Raw genomic sequence first — 15,500 nt, 5'->3', positions numbered from 1 at the left:
AGAACTCATTCTTCGTACTTCATACATGCATCGCTAACTGTCAGGCCCGTGCACCGACTTTCGGCGTAACCTAATTCCTTGATCGCTTTCCTCATCAACATTATTACTTGAGACCCAGGAGCTCCTTTAATTCTTCGAATCTCGCTTCCTTTTTAGCTCGAGTTGTCTCCTTCGACGTTTTTTCGAATGCCTGCGGTCAGCCTAGAAGGATAAGCACACTCACCTTCGCGACCAAGGCGTCTTTCCTTTTCTCTGCACGTCAGCGCCGGCTTGGCATGTCGAACTCACGGATGTCAAGTACCGCGGACTCGATGGTGGCTTCTGCGATGAGTTGGAACACGCGCACCGGGCGGGTTTGTCCCATCTGACTATGAACGTAGTCCAGTGGATAAACTCACTCGATGAACTCTGTCGATCGCTTGCGCCTCAATCGCGCTCTGCCACCACGGGTCACACTGTAATTTAGCTTCATCACAGCCTCTCAACTCACCAGAAAGACGTTTGACGCCGCGGTGAGGTTGAGACCGACCGCACCGGATTTGAGCGAGATGAGCATGACCTTGGGGGCACGTGCGGTTTGGAAGGCGGTGATGACATGTTGGCGCTGAGGTGAGCACAAGCTTCCCTCGAGCGACTCACCTGCTTTGCGTTCATCCTTCCATCGAACCGGACAAAGGGCACCTGCTCAAGGCGGAGTCTAGCAGCGACGTGGTCCAAGAAGCTGGTAAATTGGCTGAATATTAGGGATTTTTCTTCGTGGGGGAAGACGCCGAGGTAGCGAATAAGCTCGTCGATTTTCGCCGATTTGATTGGCTTGATATTAGTCGACGGATCAGAGTAGTCTTCTACTTCCGGGGGAAGCTCGAGGATAGATGAGAGGGAAATCGGGTAGCGGTCCATCGGGCAGAAGGGTTGGGTGGTAATCACTCGGGAAATGCAGGGGAGGCAGTCTGGCGTGAGCAGAATAAGGTCAGAAGACTCACAAGGGTGGCCACATTCGGTTATGCACGGTTGCTTGGCAAATTCTACCTCATCGTAACACACGCCGCATTCAGTGTCATCGGCGACGTATTGGCGCAGCTTGGCGACGAGGGTGGGATGGTCTTCAGGAGCTAACGTGATGGTCGGGGGATTGCGTAGCTCGTCGAGGAAGGACTTTGGCACAAGCTCAGAGGAGAGGCAGAGTTGTCGCACTGAGGTCAGCGGGTTCCTGAAGTTCAACTCACTTCGTGTCAACATGCTGAGAACGTTTCCTGAACCCTGTAACACATCAGCGAAGAAAATCGAACGGTTCACCTACTTCGCCGGTTTGCATCGCTTCCTGAAATCGACGCTTGGTACTCTCTTGAACCTCATCATAGAGCTTCCGCGTCTCGTCGTCGAGCTGCACAGCGCAGCGGAAAAACTCAATTGGCGGGAGGGATACGAGATCATTCCCATTGGCATCTTTCGAGTCTTTCGTCCGGCGAAGGAGTACCTGGCCCACTAGCGCTTGAAGCAATTTGCCTACTGCAGGGTCGCCTCTGGATAAGGGACGGAGCAACAGCGTTTGGAAGTAGTCGGCCTGATCAAGGGGATAGCACATATGGAGGCAGGTGAGGAGGGATCCGAGATCCCGTAGTGAGTTGACGATGGGTGTACCTGGGGTCAGCGGGGTCGGGCACTGAACTCACCTGTACATATCCATCGTCGAGAAGCTGTCAGTTCGGTGAATGCGCGGGTCACTATCAAGATACGAAGAGGATACATCGGAAGGAAGGTAAGTTGGAATGGTAGAACGCGGCGTCACCAAGGTCAGCGCGTGTCGTCCAAACCACGTCCATCAACCCACTCTTCGCTTTTGGATTTTTCAGCTGATGCCCTTCGTCCGCCACCAGACGCTTCCACTTGACTTTGAACAATGGACCCCGAGTGGTCTTGACTTTCTTCACACCGGTATCCTCGGAGCCTTCCCCTTGGATGGTTTGGTAAGTGGTGAGGATGATCTGAGGTCAGCGTGGTTGCCAGATCGCACTCACATCATACTGTTCAAGGGTCTTAGATGTCACCCCTCTAGACGCCCCGTGATAGGTGTGAAAAGAGAGTTGCGACGGCGCGACATGGTCTGCGAGTTGTTTCTCCCAGTTGCTGAGGACGGACAGAGGGCAGACGATGAGCGTGGTTGCGGAGAAGCCAGAGTCGGTACTTGACTTTGTCGCCAGGATAAGTGACAGCGTGGTCAGGGTTTTCCCAAGACCCATGTCGTCGGCAATGATGCCGCCTCGACCAAGGGTAGGAGCTTGGGTCTGAGGCGTATTTGTTACCACATTCAGGTAGTAGTCGGGCTTTCTGATCCAAAATTGCACGGGAAGGTCGGACTCCGTCCGAGGGAGGGCTGGATTTTCCCGATCGATCATCCATTTCAGCGCTTGTGATTGGTGAGGGAGGATGTCGACAAGGAGCTGGCCGTTCTCGAGGCCAGGGGGAGAAGGGTGGAGAGGGAGCTTGCTGGCGTCTTCATCTGCGGTGAGTGCATCCTGACAATGTCAGTGCGAAACTAAGCCGGAGACTCACCATCACATTCTGGGTGGAATCACTTTTGACTTTGGTGAGGGCATCAAGGAGCGCCGACATCGATGACTGAGTGGTGTGTATTGAGATCGCTGGAGGGGGTTGGAAGCCACGTTGACCAGGAGTAGCCCAGGCCAATTCTGGCTCGAGGACAGAGCGGAGGGATGGGCGAGCGTAGATTGACATATCACTGTGGTGAGCAAGTTTCGGCAGATGAACTCACATAGCAAGTTTGTAGTGCTTCGCGCGGTCTGTATTATGACCCACCATCCGCCCCTCGACTTTGATCAGATGGCCGTCCAGTAATTCGGCCAAGTTGGCTGCGACAGCTCGAGGTATGTGACCGACTTGTTGGCCCCCAGCGTTGAGTACCTGAAGTCAGCGAGGAATCCGCAAGGAGCTCACCTTGACTGCGTTCGGATCGTACTGATTGTCCGGGTCACGATGCAGCATGACATACTCCCCTCGTCCTACCAGACCGCGATAGTACTGCACGCCAACCACATCGGTGCGAAGAGTGACATAATGCTGAGGTCAGTTGAGTTCGGTGATGTCGACTCACCTCATCTTCTTCGGCTTGTGTAGGCGGACTGTGTTCCCGATCTCGATTTGTGTCTCTGGGACGCTTTGATGAACCAGGCATCGTCACGATGGCGACAGCAATGCGACAGGAGAGGTGACACTGGCTGAAATGATGCCTGCCAGATGAGTGGACGGATTGATGGACTCGGTGCGCTGTGAAACATTTGTGGATGGGACAGTGATTGGACGGAGCCCCACATGACAATAACAAACGGAAGCAATCCCCGGCTACCTTTGATTCGTACCAATCCTCGCACCGAGCTCGTTCCTGACATACCCGACCAGACAGACACAACTCTCGGTGCAAACCCACCCACCCAGCCTACGGACTGTACAATCCGGGGTCAAACTGTCCGAAACTACCAAACGTAGACTGATAAGGATGTTGTATTGTTTCATATGCTCCGAGTGTGTCACAACGGCGGTGATGCGGTACCGTACTTAGCTATCCGCATATTTACTTTCTCTTCTGCTTCTTTCCTTTTCTCTGAGCGTGCAATTATTATCTCAACGATCCTTGCAAGACGATGACAGAAATTTGCTCTGCACATGCCCAGATCAACGGCAGCGGTCAGAAGAGCCTATCGGATCGAATGTCGGCCTATGCAATGACTATGGTACTTCTGAGTGATTCAGCACACACTCTGGCTTCAAGGTCCACTCACTTCTACCGCTGTACAATCTACGGTACAGACAGAATGCACATGGTACGCATCCGACGATACTGCAGTAGCCAACAAAGCTACAATACTCCAGAAATCTGGTAATGATGACAGCAACTATAACAGCAAAAAGAGCAATAGTGCGAGAAATGGTGCAGCATCTACCGCGTAGCAAGGCACAACACGATTGACTGCTCTCGGAGCAAATGTCAATGCAATAACTGGGGCAATCCATGTACAAATATGGCCCAAGAGGATGATGCTACTGCTAACAGTGCAAAATCTCTTTCTCTGTCCGGTCTATCTCTCTTTGACAATAACAATAACAAAGAGAATGTGCATGCCTTCAATGCTACCAGTAATGTCAGCACTGCCAGTACCATATTGTCACGATAGTATACCAGTAAGGCCAGCCAGTAAAGCGTTCGCCATCATCATTCAATCACTATCTCCGGTCATTCAAGCCTCTCTCTCCTCTGCAGTACGCTCGGTCACTACCAGAGACCCTCAGTTGCTCTGGAACGAACTCAAAGCATCCTACTCTGCCGCTGTGGGAGCTTGACAGGCGCACCTCCTCCAGCAAATGTGGACAGTGCCAGCAAGCGAGGGAGAAGATCCTAGCAAGAGGATGGCGGAAATCCGCTCTGCACATGCTCAAATCAACAGCAGCGGTCAGGAGAACCTGTCGGATCGGATGCTGGCCTATGCAATGACTATCGCGCTTCCTGAGTCATTCAGCACCCTCAAACAAACACTTTGGCTCCGAGACCCACTCACTTCTGCCGCTGTACAAGCCGCGGTACAGGCAGAATGGACACGACGCGCTTCAGACGATACTGCAGCAGCCAACAAAGCTACAATGTTCCGAAAATCTGGTAATAATAATAGCAACCAGAACGGTAAAAGAGGGAATGGAGCGAGAAATAGTGCAGCATCCACCGCGTAGCAACACACAACACGGTCGATTGCTCTCAGAGCAACTCTCAACGCAACAAATCCGGCAATCCAAGCGCAAATATGGTTCAAGAGGATGATGCTACTGCCAACATTGCAAAGTCACTCTCCTTGTCCGGTCTCTCTCTCTTTAGCGATAACGAAGAAGATGCGCATGCCTTCAATGCCACTAGTAATGTCAACACTGCTAGTAACATATTCATTATCGATTCCGGCGCATCCCACCACATGGTCGGCACCCTTGCTAGCAGGATGCTATATAACATTACTACCAGTAATGTTAAAGGTGTCAAAATTGGAAACGGCTCCAGGCTTGCGGTTACGGGCAGGGGGACGCTAGATCTCCACGGCATCACCCTTGACAACGTCCTTATTTTTCCAGAGTTGTCTTGTAACCTTGTGGCGGTTGGAAAAACGCCCGCTCCCTTGGAATGGATTTTCTCTCGCATCTCTGGCACTCTGAAGGACAACAACGGCTCGACCAAGTGATGTCAGTAATTTCGCCTGTCAATCCTGCATTATGGGCAAGTGTCACGATGGTCAATGTGGCCTCAGTCAATGAGCCCTATCACACAACGAGACAGTACGATATGAGGAAACGACAATAACGAGGATAACGAGGATAACGAGGATAACGAGGATAACGAGGATAACGAGGATAACGAGGATAACGAGGATAACGAGGATAACGAGGATAGCAAGTATAGCGAGGAACTTAGCACAGATATCTAGAAGGGCTTGTAGCAGTTCTAGACTGAGGTACCACAGTGATATCGTTGAACGATGAGCAAGGTACTAGGTATGACTTTCAATCGAGAAATCGCTAGAGAAAGACTAGAACAACGAGAACTAAGACCATGTATATATATATCTCCACTGATCCATCCGCCAGGATGCGTAGAACATCAATCAACTTCCTCCTGTTTCTATCGCTCACCTGCAGCGCCCTTTAGCTCGGTCTTCGGCGAGTATATCGAGTTGCTCGAAGATATCGAAGAAGTCGAAGATATCAAGAGGGTTTCCGTAATAATGGCTTATTCGTGGTCGTGGCGGAATGGCCGTCATGACAGCAAGACCGGTCGGCTACCATCGCCCCCTGATGATCGACGTGTCTCTAAACCGCTGGAGTTACTGCATATCGACATCTGGGGACCGGCCGCAGTAACTTCTAGAGGTGGTGCTCGCTATTTTCTCACCATCTATGATGATTACACACGGCGCATCCATCTTACACTGTTAAAACGCAAATCGGACGCCCTACAAGCACTGAAAAGCTTTATTACTTTAGCAGAAATCAAATCAAGTATAAAGTCAAAGTGATCAGATCAGACAATGGCGGCAAATTCATCTCTGGACAAGCAAGAAGATTCATGCAAGAACGAGGCATCGAACACTTTACGGTCCCACCTGGCTCACATGCTCAAAACGGTCGGGTTGAGCGTGTTCATCTTACTATTCTCAACGGTATACGGACAGTACTACAACAAACTGGGCTGCCAGCAAACTTCTGGGCGGAAGCAGCAATGTACATGGCATTCTCTTGCAACTGTGCACCTGTTGGTACACGCAAACTCGTTCTCTTTGAGCTGTGGTATGGCAAGAAACTAAAAATGGACCGGCTACACGCATTTGGAATGAAAGTATTCTTCAGAGATCATATGAATCCCAACAAATTGGAAGTCAGATATAGGGAAGGCAGGTTTATGGGCTATGCACACGACAGCAGCACGGCAGACTATCGAGTCTACGACTCGGAACGCAAGAAGATAGTCATTACGCGAGATACTATATTTAATCAACACCAATTCCAATTGCAAACCCCCTACCGGTCAGTCCTCAGCGCGCCCTGCTGAAGCAACTAGCGGCACTAGATGTACAGGCACAGGACATACCAGATGGAGATGATGGTTCAAACCGTTCAGAAGACTCCAGCGACTCAAATGATCCCCTTGGTCTCACAGATGACCCAAGCACATGGGGAAATCTGGCAATGGCAGCACTAGCAGCATCAACCGCCTCAGCGCCTCAGTCATACCGAGAAGCGGTGAACTCGGGTGAGGGGGAGCAGTGGAGAGCGGCAATGAAAGAGGAATTAGCAAAGATGGGGAAATACAAGGTCTGGGAACTTGTGGATCAACGTTCAGCAAATCGAATACTCAAAGCAAGATGGGTATACACACGGAAAATCGATGGCGAAACCGGCAAGGCAGCAGCATTCAAAGCACGATGGGTTGCCAAAGGCTTCTCTCAAATTGAGGGTGTCGACTTTAATGAGCTATTTGTGGCAGTAGCTCATAAAGATTCAATTCAAGTGTTTCTGGCACTATGTCACAACGGCAATGTAACCGGCCATTAACCACTGAACCACAAAAGGGAACAATCGGAATCTCCAGCCGCACTGGAATTCCGTCGGTTATATAGGCTTGCCGCGAGACATTGGCTGGGTGGTCATGGCCGACATGACACACTAGTCAATTACTACAACCTCGAATGTGATCAAGTCGACATCAAAGCAGCTTTCCTCAATGGCGATCTAGAAGAAACGATATACCTGGAAGCGCCAGAAGGCAGTGATATACCGGCAAACAAGGTATTACTACTTCGCAAGTCACTGTACGGTCTAAAACAATCTCCCCGCTGCTTTAATAAAGCACTTGATCTCTGGCTTAAATCACAAGGGTTGGAACCTACTCAAGCAGATCCCTGCTTCTATGTCCGACGGCGTGAGGGGGAAGTACTCATGCTCTCGGTACATGTGGACGATCAACTCATTGCTTGCAACTCTCGATCTGCCTTGGACGACTTCAAAAGGGTGCTCAATGCAAAATTCAAGTGTTCTGATTCTGGACCAGCTGGTTACTTCCTTGGCTTCAACATACACCGCAAACGAGATCAGAACAAGCTCTATATCTCCCAGGAACACTACATGGACGCCATACTAGATCGATTTGATATGTCAAATTGTAACCCAGCAAAGAATCCTCTGCCCAGCGACTTCAAGGCATTACCAGCAACTGACCTCGAACATGAAGATGCACGCCATCGTCCATTTCCACAGGTAGTTGGTTCCATCCTCTATGCCTCTACTGTCTCTCGACCTGATCTCTCACACACCGCCGGAGTTTTATCAAGATTCATCAGCAAGTGGAATGAAAAACACTGGCAAGCAGCAAAACACTGTCTCCGCTATATCCGTGGCACCTCAGACCTCTGCCTCACCTTTGATGGCGACTCTAGCAAGCGAATAGCACTTGGCTATGTGGATGCAGCACGTCAAGCAACCTGGCTTTGACACCTTTTGGACAATCTACAACTTGGACTTGGGCAAGATCCTCTTCCTTTACTCAATGACAATGCCGGATCAATTGCACTTGCAAAGAATCCAGTCAATCACGAACAATCCAAGCACATAGCTATGCGTCACCAATTTTGTAAGAGAAAAGGTTCAAGATAATTCAATCTCCCTCTCACATGTCCCCTCCGCGGATAATTTAGCAGACCTCCTTACAAAGTCCTTGCCCTCCCACACTTTCTCTCGACTTTGTAGCTTACTTGGTATTCAACGGCGATCTGATCAAGGGGGAGTGTCCGAATTAAATGGTCAGTCGCTTACGTAACAGCTCCAACACTTACACAGCGCTACTGCGGTACCGTACTTAGCTATCCCGCAGATCTAACTTTCTCTTCTTCTTTTCTTTTCTTTCTCTGAGCATGCAATTATTATCTCAACACTATGGACTGAATTTGATTCTCCCATCAAAAGTCACACAGTCGGTTTTAACCCGGTCTCTTGTTCTTCGGATACCAGTCCTTATCTAGTTCTGATACCTCACTGGCGACAAGCATCACCGGCAAGCTCTTGTCATTTGATGGCCTGCGTGTCAACCGTGACTCTCCATCCTGTTTCTGATGATACCTCTTGGCCTTCCAGGGACAGCGTAACACAGAGCAGATATGGAGCCGTAGGATTGCATATGCCTGCTTCAGAACAAGGATGACAGTAGAACTCAATTTGGCGATCGGTGACCCCTTCACAGTGAGAATGGCTGTATGGAGGTGGGCTGCGGCCGGCAAGAGACTGTTGACACCATGGATAGGCTTCGGTCATAACGGCAAAAATGCATTCGTTCACTTCCTTTCTACTGATCGACATTCGTCACAGACCTAATACCAAGACGGTTCTTGCTGGAGTGTAAACTTGAAGGAAGTTCCTGCGACCATTCCATTCCATTGGGGTGGTGAAGTATCGCCCGTTCATATCGATTCGCGCGTGACCGGCGAATCGTGCTTCGTCGCTAGTGAGGACGACTTTATAGTCGCCCGGAACGTCGACGCCGACTCGATAGTCGGTGAAAGATTGCGTTGGGTTGACTTGAGAGTTAGCGAGTATGGTTCTGACAGGTCAACTCACAGTTGAAGATGAAGAGCAAGCCGGCTCGTTCGAACACAATCACTTTGTCGCCTTCGTGTTTAAGGGAAACGTACGCTTGAGGCGCACTCAGCCATTTGTATTTTGCTTCGAGCCAATTCATTGCCACGTCAAATTCATTGAGGTATTTGTAGCGGAGAAGAGGATCATCAACGAGGTTGAATTGTCGTCGAGCGTGGGCGAACGAATTGCAGTTGCCCTCCCGAGGGAAGTCCATCCACCTGGAGGTCAGCGAAATTTGGGCTGTGAGACTCACTCGGGGTGTCCGAATTCGTTACCTTCGAAATTGAGATAGGCTTCACCGCCGAGCGTGTGGACGATAAATCTAGGGAGGGATCAGCGATGATGGATGAGGGTCACTCTCACCGTATCATCTTGTGCAGGGCGAGACCACGATCGATGACGGCCGTGAGGGGAGAGAGATCGGACATGTTTTCGTCTGAGAGTAAGCTCGGGACTTTTCGACATTCTACCTACACATCTCCTTGTCCATAAGCCAAAACGCAAGGGTTTTATCCCCAACAAGAGCTTGGTCGTGAGACTCGGCGTAAGCTACACTGGGCTCCATGTGACGTCGATTGGTGAGGGTGTGAACAATCGCGCCCATCTCCCACTCCGTGTCGGTGGATTCTTTGAGCAGTTTGATCCACATATCCGGGACGGCCATAGAAAGACGGTAATCGAATCCTACGCCACCTTCGGGGACTGGTCGACACAGAGTCGGCATTCCAGACACGTCCTCGGCGATGGTGACGACGTCAGGGTAGGTTTCGCGGAGCATTTGATTCGCCTAGGGTCAGTGGTGTCGCCAGATGGATGACTCACCAGCATGAGGTAAACCATCGCCTCGAGGTCAACGGAGTCACCGAAATACTCGTGATAGCCGCCTGGAAGTCAGCGCCGTCGAGGAGGATTCACTCACCCGAAAACCCAGTACCAATGCCGTGATGGGTGTACATCATGCTTGTGACGCCGTCGAATCGGAAGCCGTCGAACATGTAAATGTCCATCCAGTAACGAAGGTTGGAGAGGAGGAAGCGGAGGACTTCATGGTGACCGTAGTTGAATAGGCGGGAATCCCATAATTCGTGACGGCCGCGTGCGCCCTCGTGGAAGTAGAGGTGATCGGTACCATCAAACATGTTTATGCTGGAGGTCAGCGAGAACTCACAGGGTATACTCACCCGTCGAGGATGTTCTTGCAGGCGTGGGAGTGTACAACGTCGAGGAGGACGGTCAGGCCGAGTTCGTGAGCTTTGTCTACCAAGGACTTGAGATCCTCGGGAGTGCCTGAGGGTCAGCTTAGAAGGGCAAGGGAACTTACCGTAACGGGACGATGCGGCGAAGAAGTTGGTCACCTGGTATCCAAATGCTGCAGGGTGGTGAGTCGAATATCTCTTGCGAGGAGGAGGGGTTTTTGACTCACAAGCGTAGTAGGCATGTTCCATAACGGCCATCCTAAAGTCAGCGGGATCGACAAGGCAAACTCACATTTGAATGCAATTGTAACCTAGTTTCTTGATTCGAGGGAGCACATCCATCTCGAATTCTTTGTACGTGGTGACTCTCATGTTGGGACTGGATATGCCGACTAACCATCAGCGGAGTGGCTGCACTATAAACCTCACCATGTGCTTCGTAGATCTTCAGACCCTCGACTGGGCGGGACGAGTGGCCATGCTTGAACTGGTATTGCTGAGACTTTGGGGGGTTCCAGAATCGTCCATCATAGATTGGGGATACGTCGAGGTCTTGGGTAACACGGTTGATCCATGTAGGAATACGATCGATGGAAGAGCCATCCGGAAGGGTCATGGAGATTTTAATCATTGAGTCGTGAGGGATAGCACAAACACCAGGGGAAGATGGAGGAATGTAAGTTTCCCACACGCCGAAAGCGTTCTTCGTCATCGGATGAGAGGTATGTGACCAGGCATCTGAATGTCAGCTGGGTTGAGAACGTTCACACTCACTGAAATCGCCGATGACTCTTGCGGCGGTAGCGTTTGGTGCCCACTCGCGATATCTCACGCCGCCATGATCATCGACCTGGAAACCCATGGTCTTGTACCCTTCCGAGAAACGTGCGAGACCTCCTTCATACTGATTGATCAGGTCCAGTTGTTTCTGGAAGGCGGAGTAGCGTTTTCGAAGGGCAGGAGAGAACGGTTCGAGCCTGTGTGTCAGTTGCGCCTAGGAGGCTGTGTGCTCACCAGGGGTCGAGCTGGACAACGCCAGTACCTGAAGGTCAGCGATGTTTCCGCGGATGTTTGGACTCACCATCTGTTGACGTGTTGCAGGTCATCTTGTTGAAAAGCTGTGTTGATGATTTGTAGAGGATGAAGATGAAGAATCAGAGAACCGGGGGAGGTGGATGTGGATTGATGATGATGACGTTCTTTCCAGGTGTTCTTAATGGCAGAGTGGGGCCCTCCACAGAGAGTAGTGGGACCGTGCCTGGAATGACGAGCGTGTTGATTCCCCCCATTTAATATCTGCATCATTTTCTCTTCTGTTATCACCGGCCAAAAAAAGTTGATTCCAAATCCTACCAACACTTTTTGAGATACATCAACAACATGCCAAATTACTACGATGAGTTGGAGATTGAAGATTTCGCGTGGGATCCACTGGCCAAGGTGTTCCACTACCCTTGTCCGTGCGGAGATCGCTTCGAGATCTCAAAGGGCCAGCTGAGGGATGGAGAGGAAATCGCCATCTGTCCCAGCTGCAGTCTAATCGTGCGCGTGATCTACGATTATGTGAGTTCAAAAAAGGGGGAACAATGCGGCTGACATGTAGCTTGATTGGGAGGATTACCTGACAGAGGAAGAGGAAGATAGCGAGGGGGAGATCGGGGAGGTGGAGTCCGAGGAGGTGGAGTCCGAGGATGATCACACGCCACCGACCGATGTCTCACCCGAGCCCGAGGCGGAGCAAGCAAAGGAGGATCCGTTGGAGGAGGTGGCAAAGTTGCGCATAAAGGATGATGCAGCCGAGGGAATCGGCGAGTGATGCATGTCTAAACCTGTGATGTCCTATCACGAGTGAGAGGGGTTTTGATCGGCCGACGAGTCGGGATCTGTAGAGGGAGGACGATGTTTTCGTGATTTTCCGGCGGCTCGAAGCTCCCTTTCAATACCTTCTTTACGTGCATAGCAGGAGCGAATGATCTGACCCCATTGCAGCGTGTCATGACATGAGGGACAGGTGCCGACGTGAGGCAGGATATGTGAAGGGTCGGAGCGGAGGAAATAAGATGCGAGGCACGTCAGGTGTGCCAGATGGTTGCACGAGGATGGGCAGAGGGTGAATTGGAAGTGATCCTGGCGTCAGCTTGATCGGGGCAGTTGGCTCACCTCAAATGCGATCGGGAGAGTGCATTCACTGCATGTGAAAGACTCTCCAGCATCTATGCGAGTCCTCAACTCTTTCCACTTGCTCCATACGGCTGCGCCTTGGCGAAACTCAGTATCTTTGACGTCTATGGGTCCGGCAAGACTTTGAACCCCACGGGTGCTCTCCCTTCGCCTCCCGGTGGATCCAGAAACCCCACCGAGATCGAGAGTGATGGTTACGGAGGGAGAAAGGGGAGAGGCGGCGACGACTTGGTTGTAGATATCGAAGGCTTCGGGAGTGAAGAAGCGAAGGTGAAGGGGCAGTCGCGAGAAGGGTGGGAGAGAAAGTAGGGTGTGTGCGACGCTTGAGATGTGAGCGGAGGTCGGGGCCTGATAACTTACGTGATCTTCCTTTGTACCCAATTGCGCTTCGTGTCCTTCTTGAAGATTGGTGATGAGCCAGTGGTGTCGTCGTTATAGACGCGCAGATGTCTAGAGAGTTCAGGCTTTTGCCAAGCCCATTCGAACTGATGTAAGCTAAATCAAAGCCGATACACTCACCTGCAGCGCGGTGACTTTGCTCGGAAAGCTTGCAGTCAGTCAGTTTCAGTCAGGTCGAACTCACCCAAAGACGATCATTTGCATCTCCTGCTTGTCAGCGGGGCCGATGGTATCACACTCACCCATGGTCTGAACTTTGACGTTTTCAAAGCCCCTTGCGTAAGCTCCCCGTTATGTTGACGGATGCGCCGTGGAGGATCCGGAGTGGAACCGACATAGGTCCGATTGGAATTCGACACAGCCTTCGAGCGAAGCAGGTAGCATGCGTAGAAAGGGGGAAAAGTATGGTTGCCATCAAGCAGCGTGGATGGCATGATGTTTGCGAGAGACAGTATGGATCCAATTGTAAAATACATATAAGATGTATGAAGAGATGCAAAGTACAAACTGCCTCCACCGCGCGTAACAGTCAGATACCTAAAATTCGGTGAAAAAGTGATCATACGGCCCCGTTCCAGTCTTTCCATATGCACTGACATCTGCTTCTTGATATCGGTCGAATCTGAGAGTCAGCGAGATTCTGTGTAATTTTTGACTCACTGGCTAGCATCCCCTTCTCCTTCGATCTTAGGGACATAGGGTGCAGGGATTTCCCGTCGGTATAGTTTGTCCCAGTCGACTTCTGCGAACCATCCGTGGGCGAAGATGTCCGAAGACCCGGCGCGAAGATTACCGTATCGTTTGGTAAGATCGCCGACGAGGAGGTTCTTCAGCAGTTCCTTGGCGAGAGCGTCGAAGTAGGTAGGGTAGCGGACTTTGCCCGCGATGATCTGCGGTCAGCGATGTCGAAAAACGTGCACCCACCTTTTCGTAAAGTTTCATCGGGTTTCCGTCTTCAGTGAAGAATGGGGGATAGCCTGCCTGAGGGTGTCAGAGGGTCTCACGTTGGCAGAACTTACAAGCATTTCAAAAATCAAAACGCCAAGGGCGTACCAGTCGACACTCTTGTTGTAGCCTTTGGATTGAACCACCTCGGGAGCGACTGCAGATTAGCGCGAAAGACGTGGCGAGCGACTCACGATAATCTGGAGTGCCACACAAGGTCCATGTGATGTCCGGGACGTGCTTTGCAAAGCCGAAATCAGTGACTTTGACGTGACCATCGGCGCCCAGCAGCAGGTTTTCGGGTTTCAGATCGCGATAGATAATGTCAAGGGAGTGGAGGTAGTCAAGGGCAAGGGCCACCTCAGCTGCGTAGAATTTTGCCACGGAGTTGGGGAATCGCTGAGATTTTCGCAGGAGAGAGAATAGTTCACCACCGGCGACAAAGTCCATCACCATATAGAGGTTGTTGACATCTTGGAAGGTTCCCCAGAGATTGACTAGGAAGGGATGGCGGACCCGGACCAGCATTTCTCGCTCGGAGTTGGTATGCTCGACTTGCTTCATCTTGATGACTTTCTCCTTGTTCAGCACTTTGACAGCGTAGAACCTTCCGTTGTGTTTGGATTTGACGAGATGCACACGGCCGAAAGACCCAGTTCCGAGGCTGCGTGATCAACTCGAGTCGAGACTGGCAGTGACTTACGTTCTCTCGATGTGGAAGTCGGCGAGGGCATAACGACCGGCCGTCTTCCGGAGTGGTTGGCCAGGTTGAGCGCCTCCTGTTGCAGCGGAGACTTTAGCCGTGGCGGGCAGTTGGGTCGTGGTGGTTTCTAAAGCCGCTTGAGTCGCGGCCGCATTGATAGCTGCTACTCGGGCTTGCTGCGTCGCGTTGTGCAGGTTGGCTTGCGCCGCGGCCGCCTGGCGTCAGCGATGATACCTCCTACCAACCCACCTGCTCCTGTGCCTCTCGCGCCTTCTCCCTCATCCTCTCTTCATCCGCACTGCTGTTGCGGGAGGGCAAAGGTCGACTCGCATCGGTCATCTCCACGCTCATGGTGCGAGAAGTCTCCGGAATGGCATGAACGCCCAACGCGGCGGAGAGTGTACGGGCTTGTGGTGGCACGGTCGAGAGGGACGATGATGCGGAAGAGCCAGGACCAGGGTGTTTGGGGTAGCTGCTAGACGTCGGTCAGCGGGGACAGCGTCGATCATCCGTTGACCCACCTCTCTATACCTTCCATGGGGGTGGGGCTGGTGCCATCTGTGGATGAGTGGGGTTGCGAGTTGGATTTGACGAGTGAAGCGCTCTGTGGGACTGTGGGTGAGGAGGGAGAGGATGAATGTTTCGTGGAGGTCGACGACTGTTGTTTGCGATGGAATTTGTCGGAGACCTTTTGGAACATTGGAGGAGGAGGAGACACAGGAGGGTGAATGGATGCAGACGTGATCAATTGTTTTATTCACAGAGTAGTTGACCTTGTTGTTGTTGTTGGTGGTGGTGGTTTTGGTGGTGGTGGTGATACGGTCGCAAAGGGAAGATGATTGTGTATTGGGTTCACCATCATTTTTGGTTTGGGTTGCTTCTGTTGGCAGCAGCAG

At 51.4% G+C, this 15,500-nt stretch overlaps 5 protein-coding genes across 5 annotated transcripts; 1 reads left to right on the top strand and 4 right to left on the bottom strand.

Moving 5' to 3' along the window:
- Window positions 1-103: 103 nt before the first annotated feature.
- On the bottom strand, window positions 104-3,193 carry IAR55_001787 (uncharacterized protein; the record flags this gene model as incomplete). Its single annotated transcript, XM_066944910.1, has 10 exons — window positions 104-190; window positions 399-437; window positions 491-681; window positions 984-1,253; window positions 1,297-1,509; window positions 1,674-1,724; window positions 1,832-1,985; window positions 2,049-2,516; window positions 2,818-2,922; window positions 3,113-3,193. 10 exons carry the CDS (start codon window positions 3,191-3,193, stop codon window positions 104-106), a joined length of 1,659 nt encoding a protein of 552 aa, XP_066804833.1.
- Window positions 3,194-8,904: 5,711 nt separating this feature from the next.
- IAR55_001786 (uncharacterized protein) lies at window positions 8,905-9,608 on the bottom strand (the record flags this gene model as incomplete). The annotated part of the gene is made up of 3 exons (XM_066944909.1): window positions 8,905-9,056; window positions 9,160-9,398; window positions 9,544-9,608. 3 exons carry the CDS (start codon window positions 9,606-9,608, stop codon window positions 8,905-8,907), a joined length of 456 nt encoding a protein of 151 aa, XP_066804832.1.
- A 38-nt stretch (window positions 9,609-9,646) lies between these two features.
- On the bottom strand, window positions 9,647-9,958 carry IAR55_001785 (1,4-alpha-glucan-branching enzyme; the record flags this gene model as incomplete). The annotated part of the gene is made up of 1 exon (XM_066944908.1): window positions 9,647-9,958. The coding sequence occupies one exon, from the start codon at window positions 9,956-9,958 to the stop codon at window positions 9,647-9,649; it is 312 nt and encodes a 103-aa protein (XP_066804831.1).
- A 1,798-nt stretch (window positions 9,959-11,756) lies between these two features.
- Window positions 11,757-12,192, top strand: IAR55_001784 (uncharacterized protein; the record flags this gene model as incomplete). Its single annotated transcript, XM_066944907.1, has 2 exons — window positions 11,757-11,939; window positions 11,992-12,192. The coding sequence occupies 2 exons, from the start codon at window positions 11,757-11,759 to the stop codon at window positions 12,190-12,192; spliced, it is 384 nt and encodes a 127-aa protein (XP_066804830.1).
- A 1,301-nt stretch (window positions 12,193-13,493) lies between these two features.
- On the bottom strand, window positions 13,494-15,304 carry IAR55_001783 (uncharacterized protein; the record flags this gene model as incomplete). The annotated part of the gene is made up of 7 exons (XM_066944906.1): window positions 13,494-13,548; window positions 13,617-13,846; window positions 13,976-14,031; window positions 14,096-14,508; window positions 14,605-14,780; window positions 14,854-15,079; window positions 15,126-15,304. 7 exons carry the CDS (start codon window positions 15,302-15,304, stop codon window positions 13,494-13,496), a joined length of 1,335 nt encoding a protein of 444 aa, XP_066804829.1.
- Between the last annotated feature and the right edge of the window lie 196 nt (window positions 15,305-15,500).

Source organism: Kwoniella newhampshirensis, chromosome 3, assembly GCF_039105145.1.
Source record: "Kwoniella newhampshirensis strain CBS 13917 chromosome 3, whole genome shotgun sequence".
Lineage (NCBI taxonomy): Eukaryota > Fungi > Basidiomycota > Tremellomycetes > Tremellales > Cryptococcaceae > Kwoniella > Kwoniella newhampshirensis.
The sequence above is the reverse complement of the archived record's forward strand: the minus strand, read 5'-3'. Positions and strand labels throughout refer to the sequence as shown.